Here is a 27,180-nt window from a genome sequence, read left to right as displayed (position 1 = left end):
GCCCCCAACGCGCCCCCGCGCCCCGCCCCCTGCCGGCGCACGAGCCTCGCGCGGGCTCGCGGGCCCCTTACCTAAGGCGGCTGCTGATTGGCTCTTGGGGCGCAGCGCTACGCGCGCTTTCCGTGACGGGGATGGTCGGGGGAGGTTCCACCACGAGCCACGGGCCTGTAAATGGCGTCTGGGGGACAAAGGGCGTGGGAAGAATACCGAAAAAGCAGGAATTGGCCACTCTGGAACCGGCCTAGGCACCCCGGAAGCTGCACCCAAGAAACGCAGGGCTGAAAGAGGAAGAGGAGGTAGCGCGGGACTGAGCTGAGAGCTGGACCGCCGGGTGCTGGCCTTGCGCATGCGCCGAGGGCTGGGCGCGCGAGAACTGAGCGTCCGCGCCGGGCTGAGCATGCGTGGATGGCGGTGGTTGGCCTCAGCACGCTGGCGGACGACGGAGGGGAGGAGGGAGAACGCTGCGGCTCCGACTTAGTGCGCGTGCGCATCTGGGGCGGGGGCTGTGTGGCAGTCTAACGCAGAGGGAGAGAGGGCAGTTCCGGAGATGGCAGGTTCGAGTCCCGCCCCGTCAGTGGAGTTGGCTGGCTTCGGTGGGGCGGGGGCGGCTGGGAGGGATTTCAGGGTCCTGGGCGGAGTAAGTGCCGAGAACACAGGAATGAAACAGACCCGGCGTGGACGCTGAAAGACATCCCGTTCTGTGGAGGGAGACAGATCAAATCACTTAGGGAAAGGGTCCGGGTCCAGTTGGACCTTGAAGGGCGGCCAAGGGCACTCCAACAGGGAAAGGTCTAGATTGGCTTGGATCCAGTTTCCCAGGGTTGGGAGGTGAGGGCGCACAGAAGGGCAGTTCAGATCCTGAAGGGCTTCCAAGGGGGCAAATTCTATCCCGAAGGCATGGGAGACACGGACTGGGAGGACTAGGACACGTAGTAAGTCCCTCGGCGGCTGCAGGGGCAGAGAAACCTAGGACGAAGGGTCGAAAAGTCAAGCCCTGTGCGCGCCAGAGGGGAATAGCGGGCGGAGAGCGCGGCCCGCGGAGGGCGCATGCGCAGCGCCTGAGCCGAGGCCGGCGGTTACACCTTAGTTGCAGGAGAGTGATTCGTTCATATCTGCGAATGGGGGAATTGACCATTTTTCATTTGAAGTCTTATTTAGTGTTTTAAAATTTCTGTTTGAACAGGGAATACATGTACATTCTGACAAAATTCAAGCAGCCAGTGGGGTACACAATAAAAGTAAGTCTCCTACTCTGGTTCCTATATTGTTTCTTTTTTAAGATTTTATTTTTTATTTTTTTTAAAAGGTTTTATTCATTCATTCATTAGTGGCAGAGAGAGAGAGAGAGAGGCAGAGACACAGGCAGAGGGAGAAGCAGGCTCCATGCAGGGAGCCCGACGTGGGACTCGATCCCATGCCCTGGGCTGAAGGCAGGCGCTAAACCGCGGAGCCACCCAGGGATCCCAGCCATATTGTTTCTAAAGCACTGGCTCCCAGTTTCCTTCTGGAACTCCTGTTAAGCAAAGCATTGGCGGTTAAGAGCTTGATCCTGGGTTCACATAAATGGCAGCCGACCTTAGCCAAGTGCCCTCACCAACCGCCCCCCCCCCCCCGCCCCTGTTTTTAAAATGGAGATGGCAGCACCTTGTGATGTTACTGGCAGGGTTAAATGGGTGAAAGTGTCCAGAACAGTGTCTGGTGCATAGTAACACTATGTGTTGTCGTGTTTTGTGGCTTACGATGGTAGTGATAGCAATTGATTCTGAGCTCCCCTCTCCCCTCTAAGCCTCATCCCTGTTGCCATTTTCTCAGTACCTGTGCCAGGTGGAAGTGTTTCTCCAGGCTACCACAGGCTGGGCGAAATCACTAGTCACACAGACCTAAGTTGAGAGTCCATTTTACAGATGACCAAAGAATGGGTATTTCCCAGAGACATACATGACAGTCAGGCCGTCTGTATTATGTCAGTGTTCCTCTTTAGCATCTTCATCTCAGGTCATATCAGATTTTTTTTTTTAAGATTTTTAAATTTATTCATTTGAGATGGATATGAGAGACACACAAGCAGCGGGGGAGACAGAAGCAGGCTCCCTGCTGAGCAGGAAGTGGCCATGAGGCTGGACATGGGGCCAATTCCAGGACCCTGGAATCATGACCTAAGCCAAAGGCAGATGCTTAACTGACTGAGCCACCCAGGTGTCCTGATATCAGTTTTTCTTAATTAGATTAAATTTCCCAATCCCGGATTACCCTCCATGCCAGTTTCACAAATCTGAGCAACCCTCAGGTGGAAATGACTTAAAAGGGAAAAGAAAGGGCCTAACATTGACATTGGGCTCATTGTGTACCAGGCTGTGTTTTATATACAGCAATAAACCTTTCCCCTCCCCATTTAACAGATGCAGAAAGTGAGCCTGAAGGAGAAGTCCTTACTGAAGTCCCGTAGCCGGGAAGCAGCAGGGCCTGGATTCAAATGCAAGCCTGTCTCACCACAGAGCAAGCCCACATATTTTCCCCTGGCAGTGGGCAGCCTGCCTCGTGGTGAGTCAGTGGTGCAGACAAGCACCCAGAGACCTGCCTTTTCTTATATCGGTGAAATAGTTGTGTGGATGTACCATGCTTTAACCATGTCCTTATTGATAAACTTTTAGTCTGTTTCTGAACTTTAGCTCTCACAAACATTTGCTGCAGTTAATAGCCTTGTATATCTGATTGCATGTATATGGCAGTATTATCAGTGATATCTTGTTTGAAGTAGAATTGGTGGGTCCAGGGTACAAGCCAGGGAGTGTTGAGAGCCATTGCTAAATCCATTTCTTCATTCACGTCTCTATTAATTTTATTCATTCATATATTGAATGAATTATGGAAGTTTAGTCAGCTGCCAAGCATGGCCTGTAAGCTAGAGATCCTACAGTGAATAGGAAAGAGCACCTGCCCTCCACCAGCAGATATTCTAGTAGAGAAGTTGATGTCAGGTAAAAGATGCTTGGAAGGAAAAGTCAGGATAAGGAAATTTTGAGTAACAGAGGTCAGAGTGACAGGTGGTCAGACATTTGAACAGAGGCCTGAAAAAAGGTAAGGGAATGAGCCACATGAAGATGCTGAAAAACAGTCCGTGGAAAGACCTCTGGAAGAAGTGGGAGAGGGGATGGGTATTCAGAGATTGATTGTCAAGGTGACCAGAGTGACTAGAGCAGAGCAAAGGGAAGAGAAGAAGGATTGTTTAGGAATGGAGCTACGGAGAGGGGCCAGGTTCCATAGGGTCTTATAGGCCATGGTAAGGGCTTTGGAAGTCACTTCCCAAGTGTAGCAGAAAGCCATTGAAGGGCCATGAGCAAGGACCAGCATGTTGGAATGTATTTTTTATCAAAATATCTCTAGTGAACACCCCAAATTAATGACCGTGGTTGCTTGTGGGGATGAAGGTCATAGACCTATGGATCAGAGTTGTGAGGATGACTGTTTAAGACTTCTGCAGTTTTGAGCCATCTGACTGTTTATGCACAAAAAAGTTAAAGCGGTGCTAGTTGTAGCAAGGAGAAAGACCTGCAGCTGGGCAGGCGTGGACACGGGCGATGAGGAAGTCCATGTCCCTGCCTGGACAGGAGATGATGGTGACTCAGGAAGAGGGTTGTGTGAGAGGAAGCATGAATCAGGGATGACTTAAAAGTTATCCAAAAGGTTTGAGGTTTGACCAACTGAATAAAGAGTAATGCTTTTTGGCGAAAATGCATGAGAGTCCTCTTGATGGGAAATTGACAAGCTTTGAACTAACTCTGAGATACTCAACTGGACATCAAGTAAGGAGTGGCAGTTAGAGGAGAAGCCAGGGTTTGTAGATAATACAATTTTTATTGACTTTTCTTTATGAAATTTCATGAATTTTTTTTCATTATGAAATGTTAAAAGCATAAACAAAGGTATTATGCTATAAAGAATTCTCACAGGGCAGCCTGGGTGGCTCAGTGGTTTAGCGCCGCTTTCAGCCCAGGGTGTGGTCCTGGAGACCTGGGATCGAGTCCCACGTCGGGCTCCCTGCATGGAATGGAGCCTGCTTCTCCCTCTGCCTGTGTCTGTGCCTCTCTCTCTCTCTCTCTCTCTTTTTCTGTCTCTCATGAATAAATAAATCTTCCAAAAAAAATTCACATACCCATCACTCAGTATTGATAGTCAAATATATTTTAATTCTCTTGTTCTATTCTCCTAACACATAACCACACTTTTTACTTGGAGTTTCTTTACTTTTTTAATATATATATATTTTTAATTTTTATTTATTTATGATAGTCACACAGAGAGAGAGAGAGAGGCAGAGACACAGGCAGAGGGAGAAGCAGGCTCCAGGCACCGGGAGCCTGACGTGGGACTCGATCCCAGGTCCCCAGGATCGCGCCCTGGGCCAAAGGCAGGCGCCAAACTGCTGTGCCACCCGGGGATCCTTCTTTACTTTTTTAAATGCAAATCTCAGATGTCCTGTCATCTTATTAGCAACTGTACAAGTATGCTCCATTTGGAGCTGTTAGTGTATAGATGATAGGAACATGAGCAGAACATGAGCAGGGTGACCTGGAGCCAAGAGAACAAAAGGTTCCAAAGAGACAGTGATGAGCTGGGGACCAGAGGTCCAGGGCACTTGTTAGAGGTGGGTGTGGGGTCTACATGGCTGCTTTATCCCCCAGTCTGTTAGGGAAATGGCTGACTATCGTATCCGTAAGGAAAAGTATAAGTATTTGTCTTCAACTCTTTTGGCGAGTTGGAACTTAAACATGGTAAAAGCACATAAAGGACACAGACATGAAGGGTACGGGTCGGTGAATTTTTAAAATAAATCTATATGCTGCTGTAACCATTAACCAGATCAGGATTGAGGTCATTTCCAGAACGCCGGAAATTTGTTTGGTGCAGTTCTCCTGTCCGTTCCCCCACCCCACATTGATCTGATTCTGCTCATAGATGGGTTGTGGGCTGCTCTTGAACTTCAGATAAATGAAATCTCACAGCAGGTCTCCTGTGTGTCTGGTTTCTTTTGCTCTGTGAAAATCTTCCATGTTGTACGAAAGGGGATTGGTTCTGTAAGAACTGTTAAGGCTTTACAATAGTTAAAATCAGAATTTGAATTCCAGATATTTTGCAATTTGGTTAGTACATGGTGAACTTTAAACGTAATGCAGGATCTAAGGTGCTTAAAGGCCTAGTGGGGTGTGTTTAAGGTGGGAGAAGTTACATCATGTTCATATGCTGATGGGAGTGGTAGAGTCTCCATGGACATAGAGACTTTGGAACCGGGTCCTCAGAGTGGTAAGGGGGTTTGTGGTGCTGACAGATGACAGGTGGAGAGAGGAATTGGACTTGAATCCAAGAGGGGCCCATTCATCCCAGTAAGAGAAAGGAAAGCTGTACCATCTGACCTTCCCTCCAAATTGTGAAAACCACTCTTTTCTGTGTTTCTTGGGTGTCGGCAGCTATTCCACACAGTGTAAAAGTTCCAAATAGGTCTTTGGACTACAGACTGGTGTTGATGTAAAATGGTAGGGCCACCTTTATGAACCATAATGAAAAACTGGGTAAATGCGATATTTGCTCTAAGTGGATGGGACAGTGGTGGGCAGGTACAACAAGCAATGTTGGGTAAGAGGAGTCCCCCGCAGGAGCAGCTGTGATACTATGATTTATAATAATATATTTGAATATATTTGGTATTTGTCCCATTGCTGGCTCATAGCACCTAAAACCTTTGGAATTTTCTGTGGTGAGATCCCTAATCCCTAGCCGTGTCTTTTGTTATGTTAATGGGGCGGCTTTTGGAAAGTACCTAGGTAACCTAGAGCTGAGGGCTTATTGCCAGAGACCCAACCTTGTGATTAGAGGTTAGAATATCCGGTCTGACCCTTGGCCTTTGGGGAAGGGAAAGGGAGGTTGGAGGTTGAATCAATTGACAGTGGCCAGTGATTTAATTAACGATAACCAAGTAATGAAGCCTCGGTCAAAACCCAAAAGGATGAAAAAACCCCGAAAGGACAGGGTTTTGAGAACTTCCAGGTTGGTGGGCACGTGGAAATGTGGGGGAGAGTGTTGCCCCTGGAGAGGGCATGGTAGCTTCTACCCTTCCCCATTCCTTGCCTGTATGTTTCTTCCATCTGGTTGTTCCAGAGTTTTATCCTAGTTTATAATAATTACTGATTTATAGTATACCAGAAATCTAGTAAGTAAAATGTTTCTCTGAGTTCTCTGAGCTACTTTAGCAAATTAATCCAGTTTAAGGGGGCATTTGTTGGAACCTGCAATCTGTAGCTGGTTGGTCAGAAGCACAGGTGTCAACCTTGACCTTGCAACTGGCGTCTGAAGGTTAGGGGGCGGGCGGGGGAGGAGTGCTATCTTGTAGGATTGAGCTCTTAACCTGTGGAATCTGACTCTGTCTCCAGATAGTGCAGAATTGTAGGACACCCAGCTGGTGTCTGAGAATTGCTTGGTGTGGGGGGAAAAACCCTCATACTGGAATTGGGTGCAGAATCATTAGCAGCTGGGATAGGGTCAAGGGAGTCTGGAAGAGGAGTGGGGCCAGAGCCTGAAGAGGCCTCCCCGCTGCCAAGGTGAGATCTGTGGGTATATTAATACAATGGAATACTATTCTGCAGTGAAAAAGAGTGAGTGGCCTAGGTGGATCTTGTGGCTACTGTGCAGAGCCCAAGAAGCCAGTACACACTAGCATGTAGAGCAGGGTTCAGAGTTGGGCAGAAGAAGTCAGGATGGTGGATAATGGGGATGGAAGAGGGTAGGGAGGGACAGGAGAGCTTTTAAGGGGGCTGGAAACTTCTAGCTTGATCTGAGTGGTGGCTGCTCAGGTGAATAAATTCGTAAAAGTTCATTGAGACTGCATTTAAAATGTTTGTGCTTTATGTAAAATGGATCTTAATAAAAGAAAAAAAAAATGACTGAGCTAAGGAGCTAGACTTTGATGGAAGGGCAGGTTGGAGCCACAGAAGGGTTTTGAGCCAGGGGTAGACCCAGTCCTATCTGAGTGTTGGGAGAGTCCTCAGGGTCTGGGGAGGCAAGTGCATGGAAGAAGAATCCGCCTCAGCCTCAGCTCCTGACTGGCTCTTTAACCCTGGTAAGCCCCCACCCACCCCTCTCTGGGCCCTCTTTTCCCTATCCAGTCCTCTCATGAAAGTGGAGGCAAAACTAGTAGGGGAGGGAAGAAGCCCAGAGCACCCTGAGACTGAGCCCTCTGATTCATGCCTACAGCCCTAGCCCCTGGTGCAAGGCCTCTAGGAAGTGCTGACTTTGTGAGGAGAAGTGCGAAACTGCTGAAAGGGGGGCCTCAGGACCCATGCCCCACTTTGGGGAGTGGGTGCAGGTAGATGGGGACAGATCTGAGATACTTCAGAGCAGATCTCTCATGTGTTCTCTTAGTTTTTTAGTGAGGAGCCGCTTCTCACCATTTCCTACCTTGTATCAGCAGAAACCACTGTGGTAGAAGGTGAGAAGTTTGGGCCACACCAGGTATTCATTGTTTTCATTCAGTCACCTTCACTGAGATCCTGCATATGCTAGCCCTTGACATTGAAGACACAGTAGAGAACAAAAATGAAAATACGGTGCAAACATCTCAGCTTCTGAATGGGCCTGTGGGCTAAGTGCTGGGGCTCTGGAGCTAGGCTGCCTGGGGTCAGATCCCAGCTGCCCATCTCTACTGTGGCTATGGGCAGGTTTCTAAATCTCTCTCTGCCTTGGTTACCTCGTATGTAAAATGGGACCACAATGCCCACTTTACCTCCCTTTTAGAGATTTTGTGAGGTCATTTATATAAAGGATTTAGCATGGTGCTGGGCTCAAAAACGATTGTGATAGAGATTCCCCGGGGGCTGTGAGAATTTCAGAAAGGGCTTCCTAGGGAAGGGGACATCCAGGCTGCAGTGGGGTGTGACTAGGAGGAAGGAGTATGGTAGGGGGTCTGGCAGCATTGCACGAGGGCTTCCTGCAGTGGGAGAGTGCTGGAAATGTCTTCAGAGACCCCCTCCAGTTCCCATTTCCTTTCTTGCCAGAGGGGAGTTCCCATTTCCTTTCTTGCCAGAGGGGCTGGCGTCCAGAGGAAGGGCTGTCCATGGCAGTGGGTGGTGCAGCCCCAGTTTAGCTCTCAGGGCGAAGGAATGAGGCTGGCTGTGGATTTGGAGGGAAATCCAAAGATAGCTCAGCAGAAAAGGATGACTCGCAGTCCAGGCTTCCCCGCAAGTCTAAGGAAGCAAGGATGAATCAGCCTCTCAAAGTAGAATGAAGCCATGGTGGGAAGTGAAACTTCTGTTGGAGGTCCAAGGCCACTCTGCCTCTGACTCACCTCAGACAGGGCTTAGCTGCTGGGTATGAACTGGGGCCCTGCAGCCAGATTCTCACCTCTAGACCTGGCTCCTCTTGAAACCTCAGTTTTTGTTTCTTTACAATGGGGTGCAGCAGGGTGGGATGTGGTCATGGTGATTTACAAAAGGAGGCACACAGTAGGATGTCCAGAAGTGCTAGCCCCTTCCATTTTCCCCTCTGAGTCTTAGCAGATGATGGAACGAGTTATGTGGTATGGTTTGGGGTTCCTGTTAGTCTCCTGATGGGTGAGTAGTCATCTAGGTTCTGGTGAGATGAGTGGGAGGGGGGGAGGGCAGCAGAAGGAAGAGCAGCCATCCATTGTGTCTGAACATCAATAGGAATAATAAAAATGATTATCTCTCGTGTACTTGGTTCTTACTAAGTGACCAACTCTCTGTGTCACTCCCTGTTTCCATCTTCACAGCAGTTCTCTGGGAAGGTGGACCCATCTTAGAGGGGAGGTAAAATATTCAGAGAGGTGAAGTCACTTGCCCAAAGTCACACAGCCGATGGATAGCAGAGCTGGGCTTTGGACCCTGAACCAAATCCTGGATTTGACGCCTTTGCTCTTGGCCACAGATCTGTGGGAGTGTGGGCTGTTGAGGACATCATTGCCTACAGAGCTGGGAGGGCACTTGGAGGTGTCTTTTATAGATTGGGAAATGGATAGGACAAGAGCTTTCTGCTGGATGACCTGCCTATTGGGAGTATACATATGTTTGGAAAGAGACAGCAACTTCTGGCTTAGTTGAACATTTATTACAAAGAGCAGAGACTGGTGAACTGTGCCCCCCCACCCCACCCGCCTTCTCCCCACCAGATTCTCTGCAGCTCTGGAAACTGTGTTCTCCTTGCTCTCCCACCAGGGGGCGCTGCCTCCTGCCACCTCTCAGCTTCAGGCCTGGTTCCTTCCACTCCGCTATCCAGTGGTAACTGAAGAACCCCAGGATCCTGGACTCTGGGCCCCCAGTCCCCACCTTCTCTGGGACCCAGGAGTCTCAGCGCCCCAGGCACCTCCACTTCTAACTGAAAGCCAGAGGTCATCCGTAGCAGCACAATGAGGATGGTTTTGTCCAGGGGATGTGGGGTAGTAGTGACCATTTTCCCATTTGGGGCAGGGGTTGGGGCTGTGTGTGTGTGGCCACAGCCTTTCTCCTTGAGCCAGTGTCTCCTCCAGCCATCAGTGAGTGAGCCCACCCTAAGGTGGGGCCTCTTTGGTCCTTGCACCTGAGGTGCTTATTCATAGGGCTGGGTCAGGAGTAGCAGGGACAATGTCCTTGACCTCAATCCTAGGGAAAGTAGCTTGGTTCTTCCTCCATGGATCCTGAGGAGACAAACAGAGATGGATAGATAAGCAGGCCATAAGCCAGAGAGAGAGCAAGAGCAGGGACACTGAAGTAGAGATAGACACCAGTGGACAGAGGAGGAAGGAAGAAATGGGTGTACCTGCCACCAAGAGACTGGGCATTTGGACAGAGGGCACGAACACACCCAGGGACAGGCAGACCAACCATATGAAGAAAGAGGGAAAGGGTATTGACAGCAAAGGGGGGAAGGAATGTTTCCTTCCTTTACTGCCAGTCCAGCCCCAAACTTCAAGTCCTTTCCTCCAGATGGGCAGAGCAGAAGAGCAGTCAGTAGCACTGTCTCCAAGGCCATCCCCTACCCCTTTAACCACATGGGGTGTTATCCACAGGTACCCTTTCACCAGGATCATTGTCTGCCCGAGTCCCAGCCTCCTCACCAGCTACGTGGCCTCCTGGCTTGGTTCTGGAACCTGCCTTGAACCCAGGGCAGTGCTAAGCAGCTCGGTCAGGGTGTCCAGCTTCCCTGCCAGTGCATCCATCCGCTTCTCCAGGGCCTGATGTGAGCTGCTCAGTCCCAGCTGCAAGTCACACAGGATCATGTGCATCTGGGCAGAGAGGGGGTCAGAGATATCAGGCTGAGGTAGATTTCTTCCTTAACCCAGCTCTTGGCTCGGTGTTTTTCACACATGGTTTACATCTTCTTAAAAGCATAGGGAGTGAGGATTCCATTCCCGTTTTTACAGCTTTGGAAACAGGCCTGGAGCAGTTAAATACATGCCCAAGGCAACACCCAGAGTCAGACCCAGTACATAGAAGATAGGTGCTTACTGAGTATTTGTGGAATTGATGAATGACTTCAAAACCCACATAGCCCTTTCATTACCCTCTCAAACTAGGATTCACAGCTTTATCCTTGAGGGTGTGTGACCTTTCTATGAGAATTCTTGAATTCTCAGTTTGGGGCTGGATAATCTTAAGAAATTACGACCTGCCAGTTCTGGCAGATCCAGGCCACCACTCCTTGCTGAGACCTGCCATGAAGTTTAGGGACCTGCATCTGTGACTGTACTTGGCCATGGCATTGGTGCCAAGGGCCACTATTTGAATTGTCTCGGGCTAATGAGAAAAAGCAAAGCCACTTGATAATAAGCAAAAGGCGCTGTGAGCCAAACAAAGGGATGTGATGTCACCATCCCCAAGCACTGGCCGAATCAAGTGGTCCCAGCAGAAGAAGGGCAAGCTGAGTCAGCCTTGGCCAAGCCAGCTTGCCCAGTGCGGAAGCCCCCGTGGCCTGGGGCCCCTCTTTGCAATAGTAACAGAGCCTGGCTTTTACCAAAACCATGTGCCCCGTCTGTGTCAGTGTTGTTAATTTGCATTTTATTGGTTTTACCGTTTGTGTTTGAACTGGTTTGTATATTTGCTTTGGTTTTATTATTGTCTCAGAGTCATAGTTGGAAGGAATTTTATATCCGTCCACATGTAACTCAACAATAAAAATAATGTAAAACCAAACACTGGAGTTCTTTGTGCAATTTCTTTTCTTTTCTTTTCTTTTTTTTAAGTTTAAAAGGGATGGGTCTCCTCCGTGAGTTTAAGAAACTCTTACATCATTCATTCAACCACAAACCTCTATCAAGTGCATGTGTGTGCACCAGACACATGTTCCCTGTGTTGGAGCCAGCTGTCCCCAGCAGCTGTGCCAACCTCCAGACCCTTCCCACAGGCCCCCAGTACCTTGGAAATGTCCACCATGGAGTTCACTTGTTCTCGGAGCTTTCTGTGTTTCAGCCGTACCTGGCGGAACCTGTGGGAAGAAGATGGAGGTCAGAAGTGACCCCAGCTCGGGGGTGGGATAAGGGGAGGAGAGCCTCACACAGACGCAGTACAGTGAGGAAGCATTGCCAGTGCTGAAGCACCCATGAGCCCATCTCCTAGGTAGAGACCCAGGTATCCTGACCCCCAGACACTGAGACGTGCAAGACAAATCATCATAGACAGTTACTGTGAAGTCTAGGTGGACAGCTGTTCAGTAAGCCACAAACACACAGGTGTCTCGACCTGGGCACACATTCATCTTTGCACACCATGCAGAAAGGAGATGTGCACACAGAGAGAGGTCCTCACCTGTTAATGGCAGCCAGCAGCCTGCGCTGGTGCTTGCGGGCAGCTCCACGGTCCTTCCTGCGTGTGTGTTTGTAGAACATCCAGGCCTCTTGCAGCACTCGGGCAGCTGACTCCTTCATCTGGGGGTGGGCACAGTGTCAGCAGAGGCAGACACCTGGGGCTCTGGGAGGAGGGGACGGTGTCTGAGGGAGGAGAGGGAGGGCTGGAGCAGGAGGGGATGGGGTGGGAACTCCTGAATCTGAGGGAGGCATGTGCTGTGGGTGCTATATACCCATCCTCACCTCTTTGGCATACTGGATGTCCATCATGAAGTTGTGCACATGCTTCTCTGCCTTATTAAACTCCAGCTTCCGGGCCACCACGGCCACCAGCAGGGCTGTGCAGCAGACCCCCTGTGGGCACAGCAGACAGGAGGCCTCTGGGGCTCCCGTGCCACCAGACTCCCTCCTTGAACCCTCACAACAGCCACAGAAGGCAGGCATGACCACCGCTGGTTGACAGACAAGCAGGCCCAGAGAGGAGAAGCAGGGTCCCACAGCCCTGAGGGTTAGAGCTGAGATCAGAGGTCATGTGTCTGAGTCCCACTGTGTTTGTAGTGTTTATACCTCCAGATGCCCTCTTTCGTTAAAGTTATGATTGGAGAAGGGGAGAAGGACTGATTCTGGGTGAGAAGTAGGCCTTGGGCTCCTGCGGGAGCCCTTCCTCCCCACTACTCAGGCCCAGTTGGCCATCAGGTCACCAAAGGTGTCCCTCCCCCTCCTCCAGCCCCCTTGGCTTCTGCCCAGTTTTGTCCCCACCACTTCCCTTCTGGACCATCTTCAGCCTTTCCCTCTCCTGACCTGGATCCCAGGGAGATCTAACAATTATGACCTTGCCCCCTTACCCTAATATAGGCTCCCATTGCCCCCAAACTTCTTACCCTCTCTTTCAGAGCCTTCCAAGGTCTAGGCCTCACCTCCAGACAACTCAGTCTGGCTTCATTCTGCCTCAGCTGCCCAAGCATCTTGGTCTAAACACTCCTCCCTTCTCCCAAAGCCTCTGATCCATCAGCTGCTTGGTGGCACCTGCTGCTCTTCCTTGAGTTACAATTTATTTTCTTCTGAAGCCTTCCCCTTCCCCAAGCTTAGCTCATGAAAACTCTGAACAATTTGCTAGTTACAAACACTGGCTCCAGGATTCCTTGTGTTCCAAGCCCTGCTCTGAGCACGTTCCTTAATTTCTCAGTCTCACCTTCTTCCCTGTAAAATGGGCACACCCTCACAGTATTACTCTGTGGATTCCTTATGCTAACACCTGGAAAGTGTTCAGAGCAGAGGCTGGCACAGAGTGTGTACTTGATAAAGTTAGTTATGATTATTCCATTGTGCCGGGGAACCTCTTGGCCAGGAGCTGGGCTGTGAGCTCTAGCACAAATTGCCTGATCTCTCTAAGTCTGTTTCTCTTTGTGTCAAATGAGGGAGGAGGTCCTGGGCAGCCCTGAGGGTCCCTGATCCTTTGGTGTTTCCCTGGCCAAATCTCTGCCCTCTTTCCTGGTCCCAAAGACTCCTGTGGGGGAGGGGATTGAACTTCCCTGTCAACCCATCCAGCACCAGTGGAAATGCAGCATGTCCCAGAAAGGGTTGGGGGTTGGGGACCTGAATCCCTGAGGGTGGGAAGAGCCAGGTCTCATGGGGAAGTGAAGGCCAAGGCCTTGGGTGCTGGGTCCTGGATGGGGATAGGGGCTATGTAGGGGGAACTGGATGTCTAGGTCTATGAAGGGAAGGTGGTAGATGTCTGGATTCAGGAGGAGGCCGACTCTGGGGAGTCTCTGCCTCTTCCTTGAGGACATGAGCTAGGGTGGGGGCAGCTGGATGCTTGGGACCAGTTACAAATAACAGCCTTCCCACCTCCACCCCATGACCCATTTACCGAGCATTTCCTATGTGCTGGGCACTACCTGAAACCCTTTATGTGGTTTGATTAATTTCAGGAACCCCATGAGGACTATACTAGTTATCAATATCCCCATTTTATAGATGAGGAAACTGGGAGATTATAGGCTTGATCTCAGCTTGGCAGTGGCAGTGGCAGGAGCAGGATTTGAAGCCAGGCAGCGTGACACCCCAGGCATGCTTTTCTTTCTTTCTTTCTTTTTTTTTTTTTTTTTTTTTTTTCCAGGCATGCTTTTCATGAATCTGTAGCCTTAATGGAGACTGGAGACTAGGTTCCTGGGTCCGAGAGGAGCCTAGAGCTGAGAAACCAGGGGCCTGTGTCCTAGATGATTGAGAGGGTAGACAGGTGAGGAGCCTTCATAAGGCTCAGGGATGGATTCCTGGATTCTAGAAGGAAATGGAGCTGGGAAGTCATTCCTGAGGACAGTGGGGTCCAGGGTCTTAGGTTCCAAAGAGAGCAAGGACTTAGGGGATGGATTCCTGGATTTTGAAAGTAAATGGGGCTGTGGGCATCCAGACACCCACATCTCTCGGGGGTGTCCTTGAGTGCTTTGGTTGGCTGCATGATTTCCTTGGGCCCAGGGGATGAGCAGTTGGGGACAGGGGTAGGGTCTCTGAGAGGGCTGTACTCACCATTACTCCAGTGCAAAGGCAGACAATCTTGCCCCACATGGTGCCTGGCACCACATCTCCATAGCCAATGGTCAGGAATGTGATGGGGATCAGCCACAGTGTGTCTGAAAGGTGTCCAGTGGCATTAACTGCCTGCCTATGGGGAAGGATGGGTTAGTTCTGATACTCTACCCCAGGGGTTCCCATGATGTTTGATACTCTACAGTCCCCTGAAGCACTCAGAGAAAAAGTTAAGTTCTGGGCTTAAGGAGAGCCTGCCTGACTTCCTCTCTGCTGTGTGAGCTGGGCAAGTTATGCTCAGCCACTCTAGGCTGTGGGTTTTGAACCTAGATCCAGCCAATTGCAAAACCTGTTGGTTTTAGCTAGGCTACCAGGACTGCTGCTTTCAGATTGCATGGTTGAGGGGTTGAGGGGGTCAGAAACCCAGCCCAAGGTCCCCTTGTCACACCCTGGCAGGGATCTGCATCCGTCCAGAGGAAGGGGCACCTTTTTCTTTTCTTAAAGATTTTATTTTTTAAAAAGTAATCTCGGGGATCCCTGGGTGGCTCAGCGGTTTAGCACCTGCCTTCGGCCAAGGGCGTGATCCTGGAGTCCTGGGATCGAGTCCCACATTGGGCTCCCTGCATGGAGCCTGCTTCTCCCTCTGCCTGTGTTTCTGCCTCTCTCTCTCTCTCTCTCTCTCGTGAATAAAAAAAAAAAAAAAAAAAAAAAAAAAACCTCTAAAAAGTAATCTCTACATCCAACATGGGGCACAAACTCACAATCCCAAGATCAAACTCACAATCCCGAGATCAAGTCACACGTTCCACTGACTGAGCCAGCCAGGCGCCCCAGGGGCACTTTTCTCTAATGTTCATAAAGATGCTGTAGGGCCTATACAGGAGGCCCCTGTCAAGACTAAAAAGGCAAGATCCTGCCCTCCCTTCCCCTCACTTCATAAAAAGGGATATTTAGTTCCAGCCATGGAAAGGATTGAAAATCCTGATTTGTCTAAACTTGAGCCCATAGATCCCTTGCATCAGGGTCAGCAGGGAAAGCTTCATTCATGAGGCTCCAGACATATCAGACCCACTACACTAGTGTCTGGAGGTGGGGACTGAATTTGCACTGTTAAGCCCTACTCCCCTCATCCCAAAGTATATTCAAGTTTGAGGACTTCTGCTTTGCAATTTAGAAATTTGACCCACCCCCACCCTCCCATGTTTCAGATGAGAAACATGTGGGAGGAAAACTGAGATCTTGCAAGATGAATGAGTTTTAAATTGTGCAAGATTAGAATTGCCCGGGAGACCTCAAAGTTGGTACAATTTGATACCCATTTTACAATTAGGGTCAGAGAGGATCTAAAGACAGCTCTTATCATTCCCCGCTTCCCCTCTAGAATCCTTTGCCAGATAGATGTACTAAACCAGAGGTTCCCAAACTTGAGCAGGGGTCAGAATCACCTGTTAAAACAGATTGCTTGCCCCCACCTGCCAGAGTTTTGGATTTGGTAGGTGTGGGTAGGGCCTAAGAATTTGGATTTGCAGCAAGTTCCCAGGTGATGCCGCTGGTCCTGGAACCACACTTTAAGAACCACCGGCTAGGGGAATCCCTGGGTGGCTCAGCGGTTTAGCTCCTGCCTTCGGCCCAGGGCGTGATCCTGGAGTCCCGGGATTGAGTCCTACGTCAGGCTCCCTGCATGGAGCCTGCTTCCTCCCTCTGCCCGTGTCTCTGCCTCTCTCTTTCTCTCTCTCTCTCCCCCCTCTGTCTTTCATGAATAAATAAATAAAATATTTAAAAAAAAGAACCACCGGCTAAGATCCCCCCCTCACTTTATCTGCAAGAGAGAGCGCATGAGGGCCCGAAAGGATACAGGCCCAGCATCTAGTCTGTCCAGCAGGCAGCCTGGAATCCTGTATCAATTCAATTCCTTCAGGAATTCCCTTCCAGAGCAGCCCTAAATCACCACCGTCCCAGGATCATGGGCAGCACCTACAATGCATCTGTGCTGATTCAGAACAGGTGTCTCTGACCTCCAAGGAGGCAGCTGCAATCTTTGGGCAGCCCCCAGTACCTGGGTTTAGAGACTGACTAGGTGCTTGGAGACTTGAGGCAGGACAGGTGACGAAGCGGGAAAGGAAGGGCTTGCTAGGGTGTGTGTGTGTCTGGGGAGACTGAGGCTGCCGGGTGGGGGAAGGGCAGGAGCTGGCCCATTGGTTCTTCCCGCGCCCCCGTGGGTGAGTGTGGGCAGACAGCTTCCTCCTCCGCTTTGCCCCAGAGGGGCCCGAGCTGTACCACCGCGCGGGGCAGCCGTGGCCGTTAGCGGCTCCTCCAGATGCTCTGGGTACCCGCACCCCTCACCCCCGGCACCCTCACCTCTCGGCCACCGACAGCACCCAGGCGGTGGTGAGCCAGAGGCCAAGCGTGAGGCAGAGCAGCAGGCGACCCGGGTGCGTGTTCATGTACAGCTTGGCCACGAACCAGTGGCGGAAGCGGACCTGGTTGAGCGCGCCGATGCTGCGGTAGGACGCGTTGAGCAAGACGCCGCTGCGCAGGAGGACGGCGCGGGGCACCAGGTAGAGGCGCAGCAGCATGGCCAGCGACAGCAGCGCCTCCCCCTCATCCAGGAAGCCCGGCCAGGACTGCGTCGCCGTGGGCCGGGACCCCAAACCCTGTGCGCACGGCGGACCCCGCACCGGCGCTGGGTGCAGCCCGCACACCGCCAGCTCCAGCACGATCTGCGCCGCCTGCCGCCCGGTCAGCGCCACGCGCCAGTCCCGGAGCCCGTTGTCGGTCATGAACAACTGCGGGGAGGGGACAGACGGGGAGGGGGTCACATGAAGGTCAGGCGGCCGCCTGCCTGCCGGTGCCAGGAGATAAGGGGGGCGCGCCCCGCGGGGCCAGGGCGGGTGGGGTTGGAGAAGGTGGAGGAGGAGCAGCGGCAGGACCTGGGGAGGACGTCTCTTCACTTTCTTCTTCACCACCACCCACCCCCTCAGCTTCAGCCCACTTCCAGAACTTCCTGTGTACCCCACGTGGCTGTATAGACTGAAGATACAGGGGAACAAAACAGAAATCCCTGCTTCCCTGCAGCTGACATTCCACATGCCCAGAGCCCTCTCCTCCTCCTGTTTCTGGGGACAGGGGTAGTAACTAACTGTAAACCTCATTCCGTTAGCAATGACAACTAACATTTACAGGGCACTTTGAACGTGCCAGGAACTGCTCTATCTCCTTCACATGTATGACTCAGGGAATCGTCACAACACGGTGAAATCGAGAGCATTTTTACCCCCATTTTGCAGATGCAGAGACTGAGGCCCGGGTCCCCTGGGTGTAGCAGCACAGCTGAGCTACAAAACCAGGCCACTGACTTGTTCGAATGACTGTTATTAATGATAACGTGTACTTTTTACTCAGCAGGCCCCACAAGGGGGAATTACTACTCATGACGGGTAAACCCCATTTTATATACAAAGGTTTGGGGGGAGGGGGTAGAGAGGAAAGGGGTGAACGCAACAGGATTTGGGGATGTGAGGGATGGGATGAGGGGAGGAGGGTGGAGAGCTGAGTGTCTGGGTGAGACATGAAATAGAAGGGGGCAATGGGTGGAAAGACCCCACCCCCACCCCAGAGTCTAGGAGGTAATTGGCACAGAGGTGGGGAGCTCAGGAGTCGATAAGGACCCGCAGGTGCATAACCTAGACTTCAGGTTGCTTGGGACTGGAATAGATGGGGCTGCAGGGATGGAGGACAGAAATCTAGGGGGCTGGGCCTGGAGTGAGGCTGCCTGGGGGTGGGAGCTCTCAGCATCACAGGAGTGCAAGGGGAGACGGGGCTGCAGGTGGATCTCCAGGAGGCTCAGTCTGTCTATCTGTGGTTATTCTCAACTTGGTCGGTGAGGGTGTGGACAAATCTCAGGGTGGAGAAACCTCATTACTCAGACCAGGAGGAGGAGAAGGTGGAAAGTGTGAGCTGACAGGGTGTGGTGGGGGCTGGGGGGGGGGAGTAGCAGGAAGGGGCCCAGGGGTGAGGTCTGCCCTACCTGGACCTCTTTGGCGTGAAATGCCACGATAAGACAAAGGAGCAAGAAGGTGGAAATGCTGATCATGCATTTAACCAGGAACAGGTAGAGCGCCCACTGTTGGGAGGGATAGAAAAAGGGGTAAGATCCTAGGTCCCCAACCAGTCCCCTCTACCTTCCTCCCATAATGCCATCCCTTCTCAATTCCTAATTTCCTGGCCTCCTCCGCCCATCCCCCAGCCTGTCCCCCTGGCAGACCTGGTTCTACCTGATGTCTCAGTTTTGGGGAACTCTCAAAACCATCATCTTGTCCCCAAGGAGACCATCATCTGCCCTCATCCTTCCCAGCCTTCTTCCCTTGCCCATCCTTCCCTGGCTCAGATGCCAGTGTCTACGTTCCTCTTCGGCCATTCTCCTAGGACCCACGTGTGAGGGGAGACCTTGCAACTCTAAAGTCTCCTAGGTCTCTTTTTAATTCCCCCATCCCCTCAGTTCCTCAGTTAGGGGGTCGGGGAGTGGGGAGGTTTGGAAACAGACATCTGGCCTCTAGAAAGTTCCTCCCTTCCCTTACCACACGTGGTCATGCCCTAAAAAGCAACCTGCCCTAGAAGTTCTCCCAAGGAGCCTGGAAATTATCACCCATCCAGTATCCAAGCAGTGAATGACACCCTCCCACCCCCCAAACCCTCCCTACCTAGGGAACTGGGTCCCTGAGACCCCAGCCCCAGCTCTGAGGGAGGCCCGGGAGTCCTGGCCCCTGTGTCTCCTTCCCCCTGCCCTCTCTCCTGGCTCTAAGCCCAGGGCAGATCTGGCCGGAAGCACATGGCCTCCAGAAACCACGGAGAGATTTTTTTTCCCCTTTCTTTGTGTGGCAATACCTTGGAGAGATCTAGAATTCTGGAAGGAGGGATTTAGGGGGGACCGGGACTGCTGGAATCCCGTAGGAGGAGTGGGGAGGGGTCCCTGCCTGAGGAGTGTAGTCAGGGAGAGGGGGCCACCTGAGCTCCCGGGCGGAGCTTAGCACCTGTTTCTCCTCAGATGACTGCCAGCTCCCCTTGCTGGGCCAGGGCCCCACCTCTGTGCAGGGGAAGAGGGCCAGCTTCCTGCCCCAGGGGGCCTGCCCCCCCACCCCTCCCTGAACAATGGTACTGTTGTTCCCAGCCCTCCCCTACCCCTTCAGCCTTCTAAGGCTCCCCAGTTCCCTGACTCTTTTTTTTCCCTTGTCCCCAGTCCCACTCCACTAGACACACCCCCTGCCCACACTGCACCCACTTCTCTGATGGGGCCCTCTACTTTGCTAGTTCCTCTTCCCCCAAATCCCTGACTAAGTCTCTGAAATTTCTCTGCCTCTGGGTATGTTTCTGTTTCGATCTCTATTTTCGTTTGAGGGTCTCTGTTTCTGTCAGACTTTCCATCTCTCTGTGCCTACCTCAACTGGGGGAAGCTCTGTCTTTCTCTGTGGCTGTACTTCTGTCTCCTACTATATTGTTGTCTCTTGTCTCACACCACCATTATCTCTCTGTGTCTCGGTCTCTCCATCCAGCCTCTCTCTGCCCCTCCCCCTCCTGATATCTCCATCGTGTTCCCCTGCACTGGCCCAGTTGGGCACCTGCCTCTCCTCCAGCCCCTCCCCCCCAGCAGGTGTCTGGGTCCCTGAAAAATGAGCTCCTAAGAATAGCAATGGAGGTGGGGAGGAGGCATGGGTGTTGTCAAGGCACAAGTAGAAAGGGGGCTGAGGAGGACCCTTAGGGCCATGTATCTCAACCCTCACCCCCAGTTTACAGTTGGGGAAACTGAGGTTCCGAAAGCTGCAGCAGTTTCCCCAGAGTTCAACTGCTGGAGGCAGCAGCCCGGCAAATGGCAGAGGGAAGGAAGAACGGAGAGGTGAGGAGAGAGGGAGGGAAGGACGGGGTAGGAAAGACCCCCTCGTCCCTTCCCATCTGCCCAGAGCTCATGTCCTCACCTCCCCTGCAGGGCGGGGTGCTGAAGCGTGGGAGCGGCGGGTAGTCCCTGGCCATGCTTCCTGTTGGCATGGGCTTCGGTGGCCCCACCCCCTCTGTGCCCGCTGCCCTGGCCTCGGCTGCCCAGCCAGAGGAAGCTGGCCTGCCCTGAAACCTCCATGTGGCTCCTGGTCACTTCCAACTGCCCTCCTCCTCTGCCCCCAAATCCAAATGTGAGCCTCCCTCCTCCAAGAATGCCCCCAACCCAATCCTCAGGCCAGTAACCCCCAGCTAGCCCAATTCCACATCCTTTACTCCAGACAGTTCTCCAACCCCTCCTTTCCGATTAAGCAATTCCGTTCCGTCCTTAAGCCACTGATTCTGACCCCTGTCCTCTATCTGCCCCATCATGGTCCAGACCAGGGCTGGAATGTGCCGAGAGCCTGCTCAGACCTGTTCTGGCCCCACCTGTCCCTTTCCTCCTTGCTCACACTACCCTGGGTCAGGTGCCCCTTCCCCCAGAGACGCTCTAAGACTCGTTCTTCAGACCCAGGAGCCCGGGCTCCCGGCCCCCTCCTCTGGGACCTAGGAGGCCAGACCATTGTGAACCCACTTCTCCCAGACTAAATAGCATGCAGACCCTGGGGAGGTGGGGAATGAGGAACATGGGAGGGGTGGGGGTTGTTTCCATTTCCATTCCACCCCCACCCCAGCCAGTTTCTTCTGGTCCCTGCTCTTGGCCACCCAGGCCCTGGGTAAACCTGAGTTTAGATAAGGACCAAGGAGCCGCCGCCTACTTGGAAGAAATTAGCCTTTCTCCCCACCCTCCTGTCACTGAACCTGAGGCTCCCTCTCCCCTCATCTGTTCTTGGGAGACTGGATGGTCTGATAAGCCCAACCCCTGGCCTCCAGGGCTCCTGGACCTGCAGCTGCCCAATTGCAAACCTTCAAACCCTGTCCTTTCCTTTTGCATAGAGCCCTGAGCATTTTACCTCCTTTGGGCCCCAGGAGTCCAGACCCTCCACCCTCTCCTCCTTCAGACCAGGGAGTCTAGGCTCTCTGCCTCTTCCTCAGACCCAGGAGCACAGAGCCCTAGCTCTTCCTCCCTCAGATTTAGGTTTGCAGACCCCCAGGTCGTCCTCCCTCAGATTTAGGTTTTCAGACGCCCAGGTCCACCCCCCTTAGACTTAGGAGTCCAGACCCCGCAGCCCCCTCCTCCCTCAGACCCAGGAGTCTCAGCCCCCACCTTCCCATGGCCCAAGATAAGAGCTCCACTCACCGGGCACCCTCCGAACCATAGCATCTCCGCGTGTAGTACCATGAGTCCGATGCCAATTCCCGCCAGTGCTAATGCCCAGCCAGCCAGCCACTTCTCCTGCTCCAGCAGCCGCTTTCGCCGCTGTAGGGCCCCCAGGCCTGGCACCAGCTCCCCGCCCATGGCCCCTGCGGTCTTGGGGCTCAGCCAGCTTCCTGCCCAGGGTCCCCCACCTCGCAGCACACAAAGGGCAGCCACTGTGGCTTGCAGGTCCTCGGCCCGCTCTGCTCCTTGCTCTGGGGCTCTTGCTTTGAGGCACAGAAGAAGTCTGTGCCCTCTGGGGGTGGTGACGGCTGGGCAGGGCGGGGAGGGGCTGGCGTGGCCCTTGGGCAGAGGGGAGGCTCCCTAACCTCCCTTCTCAGTCTAAGGAGGGACCGGGGTGTGTCTTGGGGCAGAGCAAGGAAGAGGCGTGCATCCACGTGGATAAAGACACATACTGGCACACAATAGACTGTGTCACACACAACGGTGCACCGTGTAATACACTCCTAAACTCAGCCACACTCAGACACCGCAAGACACCGGTTGATACACCCTCACACACGGCACGGCCGGAGATGGAGCCTAACACACATGGGCACACAACACAACCTACAGTGAGTGACTCACAACTCCCGATGAGCTCGGAAACCCACAGCCACACCCAGACACCACACATATGGTGTGACACACGCCGGCACTCAGCAAGGAAGGCAGTGCTCCTGTGGTGCACATGACCACCCAAACATTGTCCACACACTGGCAAAAACACCGCAGTCAAAACTGGCACAGTGTTCTCTTACACAAACAGCCACTGCCAGACTCCACATTTGAGGCACATCTATAGCTACATTAGCACAACACATACTAATCATTAGACAGACACACAATATGTTGGTGATACCCGAATGCCACACTTCATATACCTGTGTAAACCATGCACTAATAGTGTCCTAAATATTATACACCCATGGAGTGACACCTGACATGTGCAGACCAAAGCTTTGTGTCCACACCATAACAGACCTCAAGCGCCCAGCACACAGAGAAATGCACACTGATACACATCGTGGCACATGGCAACTCAAATATATATGCTCATAGAATGATTCACAGCACATACAGACCCGCCACGACACACAATATACCCCAGCGCACAATGCCATTCAAATGTACAGTTAGGACAGTGGGAATGGATGCATGAAGAGACCCACACAGAAACCCAAACAGCGCATACCCAAAGTAAGATATTCTGATATATTTTGGCGCATCACAGAGGACACAACCCAGAATGGTACCCAGGGGAAGGAGGAGCAGGGCACAGACCACATGGATCCCGAATCCCAAATGCAACAGGCACCAAGTAAAACATGCAACGTCTCCTCTGACAAGCCACATCTGAATTATGCCCACATGCGGCCTGACGCGCGATATAGTCAACATGCATGGCCACACAAACACAACATAGGCAGAGCCATACACAAATACAGAATGACACAACCTTTTTTGGACACCACGTATCACATAAAACACAGAGGGACCCACTGGCACAGCCAACACCTACCCCTGCAATGACACCACACATAACGCCAGGGCATACCCTCCGGTGCAGTATAAGACACAGCCACACAAACACAACACGCTCTGAGGATGGCCACCCAGGTTGTGTTCTTAGCAGGGAAAGGAGAGGCCCGTGAAATGGACATACCCCTGGGCATGACACACAAGGTCATATCTCTGAATGATAGCTCGCCTTTACACAGATAACACACATAAAGAGACACAACACACAGTGACATACAGAAGAACAAATGCAATGCAGAGTGATGCACTGTGACTCCTAGAGTGACACAGTGTGGAATGTCCCTGCGTGCAGCAGCATGGAAGTACTACATGAGATCTGTGTGCTGCCCATCAGGACACAGATCCAAACCCTCCTCAGGCAACACATCGGGAGACGCTGGCCTGGGAACACAGAACACCTTGCACACACCGACCTCTGAGACACTGCTGGTGGCAGCAAGGTCACCACTCTAGCGACAACTCACAGACCTAACTCCACTCTCTCCCACTCCATATGTCATGCAGGAACATGGACCCGCCAGCCGCAGGGAAACGAGACACTCACGCACAGACACGTCTGGCAACACACCAACACAACCCACACAGACACACCCAGAGACACCAAACCGCACACACAGACACGCCCAGTGACAAAAACACAACCCCTGCCGGTGCCCCGCCCGCTCCATGGCACAAATGTGATTCCCACTGTGGGTGAGACACGGCGGGAGAGTGATGGAGACACACCCGGGCACACCCAGATACCACACGTGTGCCCGCTGGGAGAAAACGCTGCCCCGGGCAGTCTTGAGGCTACAGCCGGAGCACCCCTGCTACCTGCCACCCCTGTGGCCTGGCACGGGTCTCTGCACCTCTCCTCCCCCCTCTCCGGTTCTCGGGCCTTACCTCGGACTCCTCCCTTGTCTCTCCTGCTCTGGAAGCTTCTGGGTCTGTGTTAACTTTAGCTCTGGCTCTGCCTTTCCCTGTCTCTCCTGTTTCTCTACCTCTATCTCTTCCAGCTCTGTCTCTCAGTATCTCTGACTCTCTCCATCCTTGTGTCTGTTTCCATTCCTGTCTCTGGCTCTGTGTCTCTCAGACTCTTTGTGTCTCTGTGTCTCTCTTAGCATCATCTCTGTGTCTCCATCTTTGTGTCCCCCTGTTCCTTTAGTTCATTCTCTCCCTGTCACTGTCTCTGTCTCTGTCTCTGTCTCTATGCTCTCTCTCTCTCTCTCTCTCTCTCTCTCTCTCTCTCTCTCTCTCGGCGGAATGCTCTGTGTCCCTGCCTTTTGCTGACCTTAGGTTTCTGTCTTTGTCTGCGACTCAGTTCCTCTGCCTCCGGACTTCCTTTAGGCCTCTCTCTGTCTGGCTGTCTCTGGTTCTGCCTCTCTCTCTGGACCCCTCCATGCTTGTCTCTGCCTCAGTTGCTCTCTCCTGGGGGCAGCCTTGTCCTTTCTAGTTCTCCCACCAGCCTCACTCAGGGGCAAGAGGCCAGACAACAGAGGCTGCAGCGGCCTGAGTCGGAGGCCACGGAACGGAGACCTCCAGCCCTTGCACAGCCCTGCCTCAGTGCGGGGCCCTGGTGAAAACTGATGGGGTGGGGGTGGGAGGACAACCAGAGAGCCCCCGAGTGGTGCAGCTGGAGGGGGAGAGAGGCAGAGACAGGGAGAGAATGTGAGAAAAACAAAGAGGTGGAGAGAAGAGACGTGGAGGTGAAGGGAAAGCAGAAGCTGGGATCGAGACATGGAAGTCAGAGCAGACAGGAGTTTTGTCTCCAAAGAGACCACAATAACTAAGAGAGAAAAACGGAGCAAAGGCTGGCCACGGGAGAGGCCAGGGTGGGCAGCAATGGGGTCACAGTGGGAAAGGCACTTGCCTCCAAACGGAAGTTCTGGGATGTGGGGGTCAGTCGGTAGGACACACCGCTCCAGAGCCAGCTCCCTCCAGCCCAGGGAGGGGCTGAGCCAGGGGGTGGGGGTGACTCAGGGCCCCAGAGCTTCCTGTGACTCAGCCCTTGGTCCCAACCCTGAATCGGGAGTGGAGAGGGAGAGGGGTCTCTGTGAAAGAGAGGGAGGAGGAACACCAGGGGACCTCTCTGCATAGGTTGCTCCTCTCAGAGGAGGGGGTGGGTTGCCGCATGAGACTTTGAGGGGAGGAGGGGGGATGTGGACTGCTAGGTCTGAGGGTGGAGGGGGCTGGGAGCCTGGACCCCTGGGTCTGAGGGAGGAGGGGCTGGAAACCTGGACCCCTGGGTCTGAAGGAGGAGGGGTTGGGGGCCTGGACTCCTGGGTCTGAGGGAGGAGGAGCCTGGGGGGCTGGATCCCTGGGTTTGAGGGAGGAGGGGCCTGGAGGTCTGAGGGAGGGGGTACTGGGGGTGTGAGGGAGGATTGGCTGGAGGCTTGGACTCCTGGGTCTGAGGGAGGAGGGGCTGGGGGCCTGGAACCCCCGGGTCTGAGGGAGGGGCCTGGACGTCTGAGGGAGGGGGTACTGGGGGTGTGAGGGAGGATTGGCTGGAGGCCTGGACTCCTGGGTCTGAGGGAGGAGGAGCCTGGGGGCCTGGACTCCTGGGTCTGAGGGAGGAGGAGCCTGGGGGCCTGGACTCCTGGGTCTGAGGGAGGAGGGGCTGGGGGCCTGGAACCCCCGGGTCTGAGGGAGGAGGGGCCTGGAGGTCTGAGGGAAGGGGTACTGGGGGTGTGAGGGAGGATTGGCTGGAGGCCTGGACTCCTGGGTCTGAGGGGGGAGGGGCTGGGGGCAGGACTCCTGGGTCTGAGGGAGGAGGGACTGGGGGCCTGGACTCCTGGGTCTGAGGGAGGAGGGGCTGGGGGTCGAGGGAGGAGGGGGCTGGATCTCATGCTCCTGGTCCAGGAAGGCTAGAAGAACGGATTCCAAAGTCCCTGGGACTTTTCCTTGGCCTCATCCCAGCTGCCCCACCTTCATCCCAGCCCCATCTCCGGGCCTGGAAAGGTCCCAGGTGCCTTGGGGCCCAGCCGGAAGGGGCTAAGGACAAAGGGTTGTTTAACTGGGCAGGGTGGTGGAGGAGAGTGAAGAGGGTGTCTCAGGCGGAAAGGTCACTCGTCGCCCCGGGCTTGTGCAGGGAAAGGCGGGGCGAGCCAGGAGGAAGACATCCTTCACGAAAGTCAGAGGCTTGTGGAGGCAAATCCACCACGGCTGGGCTTTTTGATTTAAGCATTTGGAGGCTTCAGGGCTCGGGATACTGCCACCTCGTGGTGGCCTTGGGAGCCGCAGGCACCTGCTGGTCTAGTGTCCTGTGAGCATATATTGAGCACCTACTGAGTGCCACGTTCTGCTTCTTGTTGAGAGTGTAGTAAAAACTAAACAAAATCCCTGCCCTCAGAAAGCTTTCAGGCTAAAGGAAGTTTGGTGGTTCCCTCGATCTGCCTCTCATTCTAAGTCTTTGATTCTTTCTGTATCTTATCGGCTTTGTTTCTCCGTTTCTATCTCCAGGTGTTTTTTTTTTTTTTAAGATTTTATTTATTAATGAGAGAGAGAGAGAGAGAGGCAGAGACACAGGTAAAGGGAGAAGCAGGTTCCATGCTGGGAGCCTGACGTGGGACTCGATCCCGGGACTCCAGGATCAGGCCCTGGGCCAAAGGCAGCGCTAAACCACTGAGCCACCCGGGCCGCCAATATCTCCAGGTTTTTGTCTCCAAGTGCATACCTTTTTCTTTCTCTCTGTTTTTTTTTTACTTCGTCCATTATATATCTTTGTTCTCCACCAATTAAAAATGATGTACATTATGTTACATCATATATACATTAAATTATGTTTATAATTTAATATATATACTATTTAGTATAAAACTGAATAATTATATCTCACAGTCTGGGAGTCGTGGCCACTGACTATTTTTGTGTAGACTACAGCCTGAGTCAGGGATGGACCTGTGTTCACGTGTAGCTCTGTGATCCTTAGCTGTGTGTCCTGTAAAAAGGGGATGATACCTATGTCACAGGAATGCTTGAGAATTAGATGAATATCCACAGTCCTCAACACAAGACCAGATATGTG

The 27,180-nt window shown here is 52.9% G+C and overlaps 2 protein-coding genes and 1 long non-coding RNA gene across 16 annotated transcripts in view; 1 reads left to right on the top strand and 2 right to left on the bottom strand.

Annotated features, from left to right (window-relative positions):
• SMG9 (SMG9 nonsense mediated mRNA decay factor) overlaps window positions 1–369 on the bottom strand; it is a 31,679-nt gene extending 31,310 nt beyond the window's left edge. For 6 of the 8 annotated variants that reach the window (XR_013352985.1, XR_013352992.1, XR_013352997.1 and 3 more), the window contains exon 1: window positions 72–369. The gene's annotated coding sequence lies outside the window, so the exon portion shown is untranslated. The remainder of the gene's footprint in view (window positions 1–71) is intronic. The other 2 variants (XM_077849252.1, XM_077849245.1) reach the window with 2 other exon arrangements.
• Window positions 118–11,174, top strand: LOC144284628 (uncharacterized). 2 transcript variants are annotated; one of them, XR_013353084.1, is made up of 4 exons: window positions 118–554; window positions 1,184–1,238; window positions 2,400–2,541; window positions 9,176–11,174. It is a non-coding gene; the product is annotated as an uncharacterized LOC144284628 (long non-coding RNA). The 2 variants fall into 2 exon arrangements; XR_013353083.1 differs by having other exon boundaries at window positions 123–554; window positions 10,052–11,174.
• KCNN4 (potassium calcium-activated channel subfamily N member 4) lies at window positions 9,137–25,266 on the bottom strand. Of its 6 annotated transcripts, none has more exons than XM_077849293.1 (10): window positions 25,027–25,106; window positions 21,576–21,784; window positions 18,378–18,473; window positions 16,709–17,136; window positions 14,351–14,486; window positions 12,068–12,178; window positions 11,787–11,905; window positions 11,397–11,466; window positions 10,100–10,267; window positions 9,138–9,679 (listed from the first exon to the last, which is right to left on the bottom strand). In XM_077849293.1, the coding sequence occupies exons 2-9, from the start codon at window positions 21,732–21,734 to the stop codon at window positions 10,103–10,105; spliced, it is 1,284 nt and encodes a 427-aa protein (XP_077705419.1). In that variant the 5' UTR covers window positions 21,735–21,784; window positions 25,027–25,106; the 3' UTR covers window positions 9,138–9,679; window positions 10,100–10,102. The 6 variants fall into 6 exon arrangements, 5 of the variants coding, with proteins under 5 accessions (XP_077705413.1, XP_077705429.1, XP_077705419.1 ...); XM_077849292.1 differs by lacking the exon at window positions 25,027–25,106 and adding an exon at window positions 24,060–25,011; XM_077849287.1 differs by lacking the exon at window positions 21,576–21,784 and having other exon boundaries at window positions 9,137–9,679; window positions 25,027–25,266.
• Window positions 25,267–27,180: the final 1,914 nt, after the last annotated feature.

Source organism: Canis aureus, chromosome 1 (genome assembly GCF_053574225.1).
Source record: "Canis aureus isolate CA01 chromosome 1, VMU_Caureus_v.1.0, whole genome shotgun sequence".
In the NCBI taxonomy this organism is placed as follows: Eukaryota; Metazoa; Chordata; class Mammalia; order Carnivora; family Canidae; genus Canis; species Canis aureus.
The sequence above is the reverse complement of the archived record's forward strand: the minus strand, read 5'-3'. Positions and strand labels throughout refer to the sequence as shown.

Bases quoted from the DNA above. Each gene is read 5' to 3' on its own strand.
- KCNN4 (XM_077849287.1), bottom strand. From the start codon at position 25,251: ATGCAGAGAGGTCCCCTGGTGTTCCTCCTCCCTCTCTTTCACAGAGAC. The intron at 18,474-25,026 runs GCAAGTGCCTTT...CCCTCCCAACAG, and splicing joins CCCAGAACTTCCGTTTGGAG to TGGGCGCTCTACCTGTTCCT. The intron at 10,268-11,396 runs GTACTGGGGGCC...CTCTCTGCCCAG, and splicing joins CCATGGTGGACATTTCCAAG to ATGCACATGATCCTGTGTGA.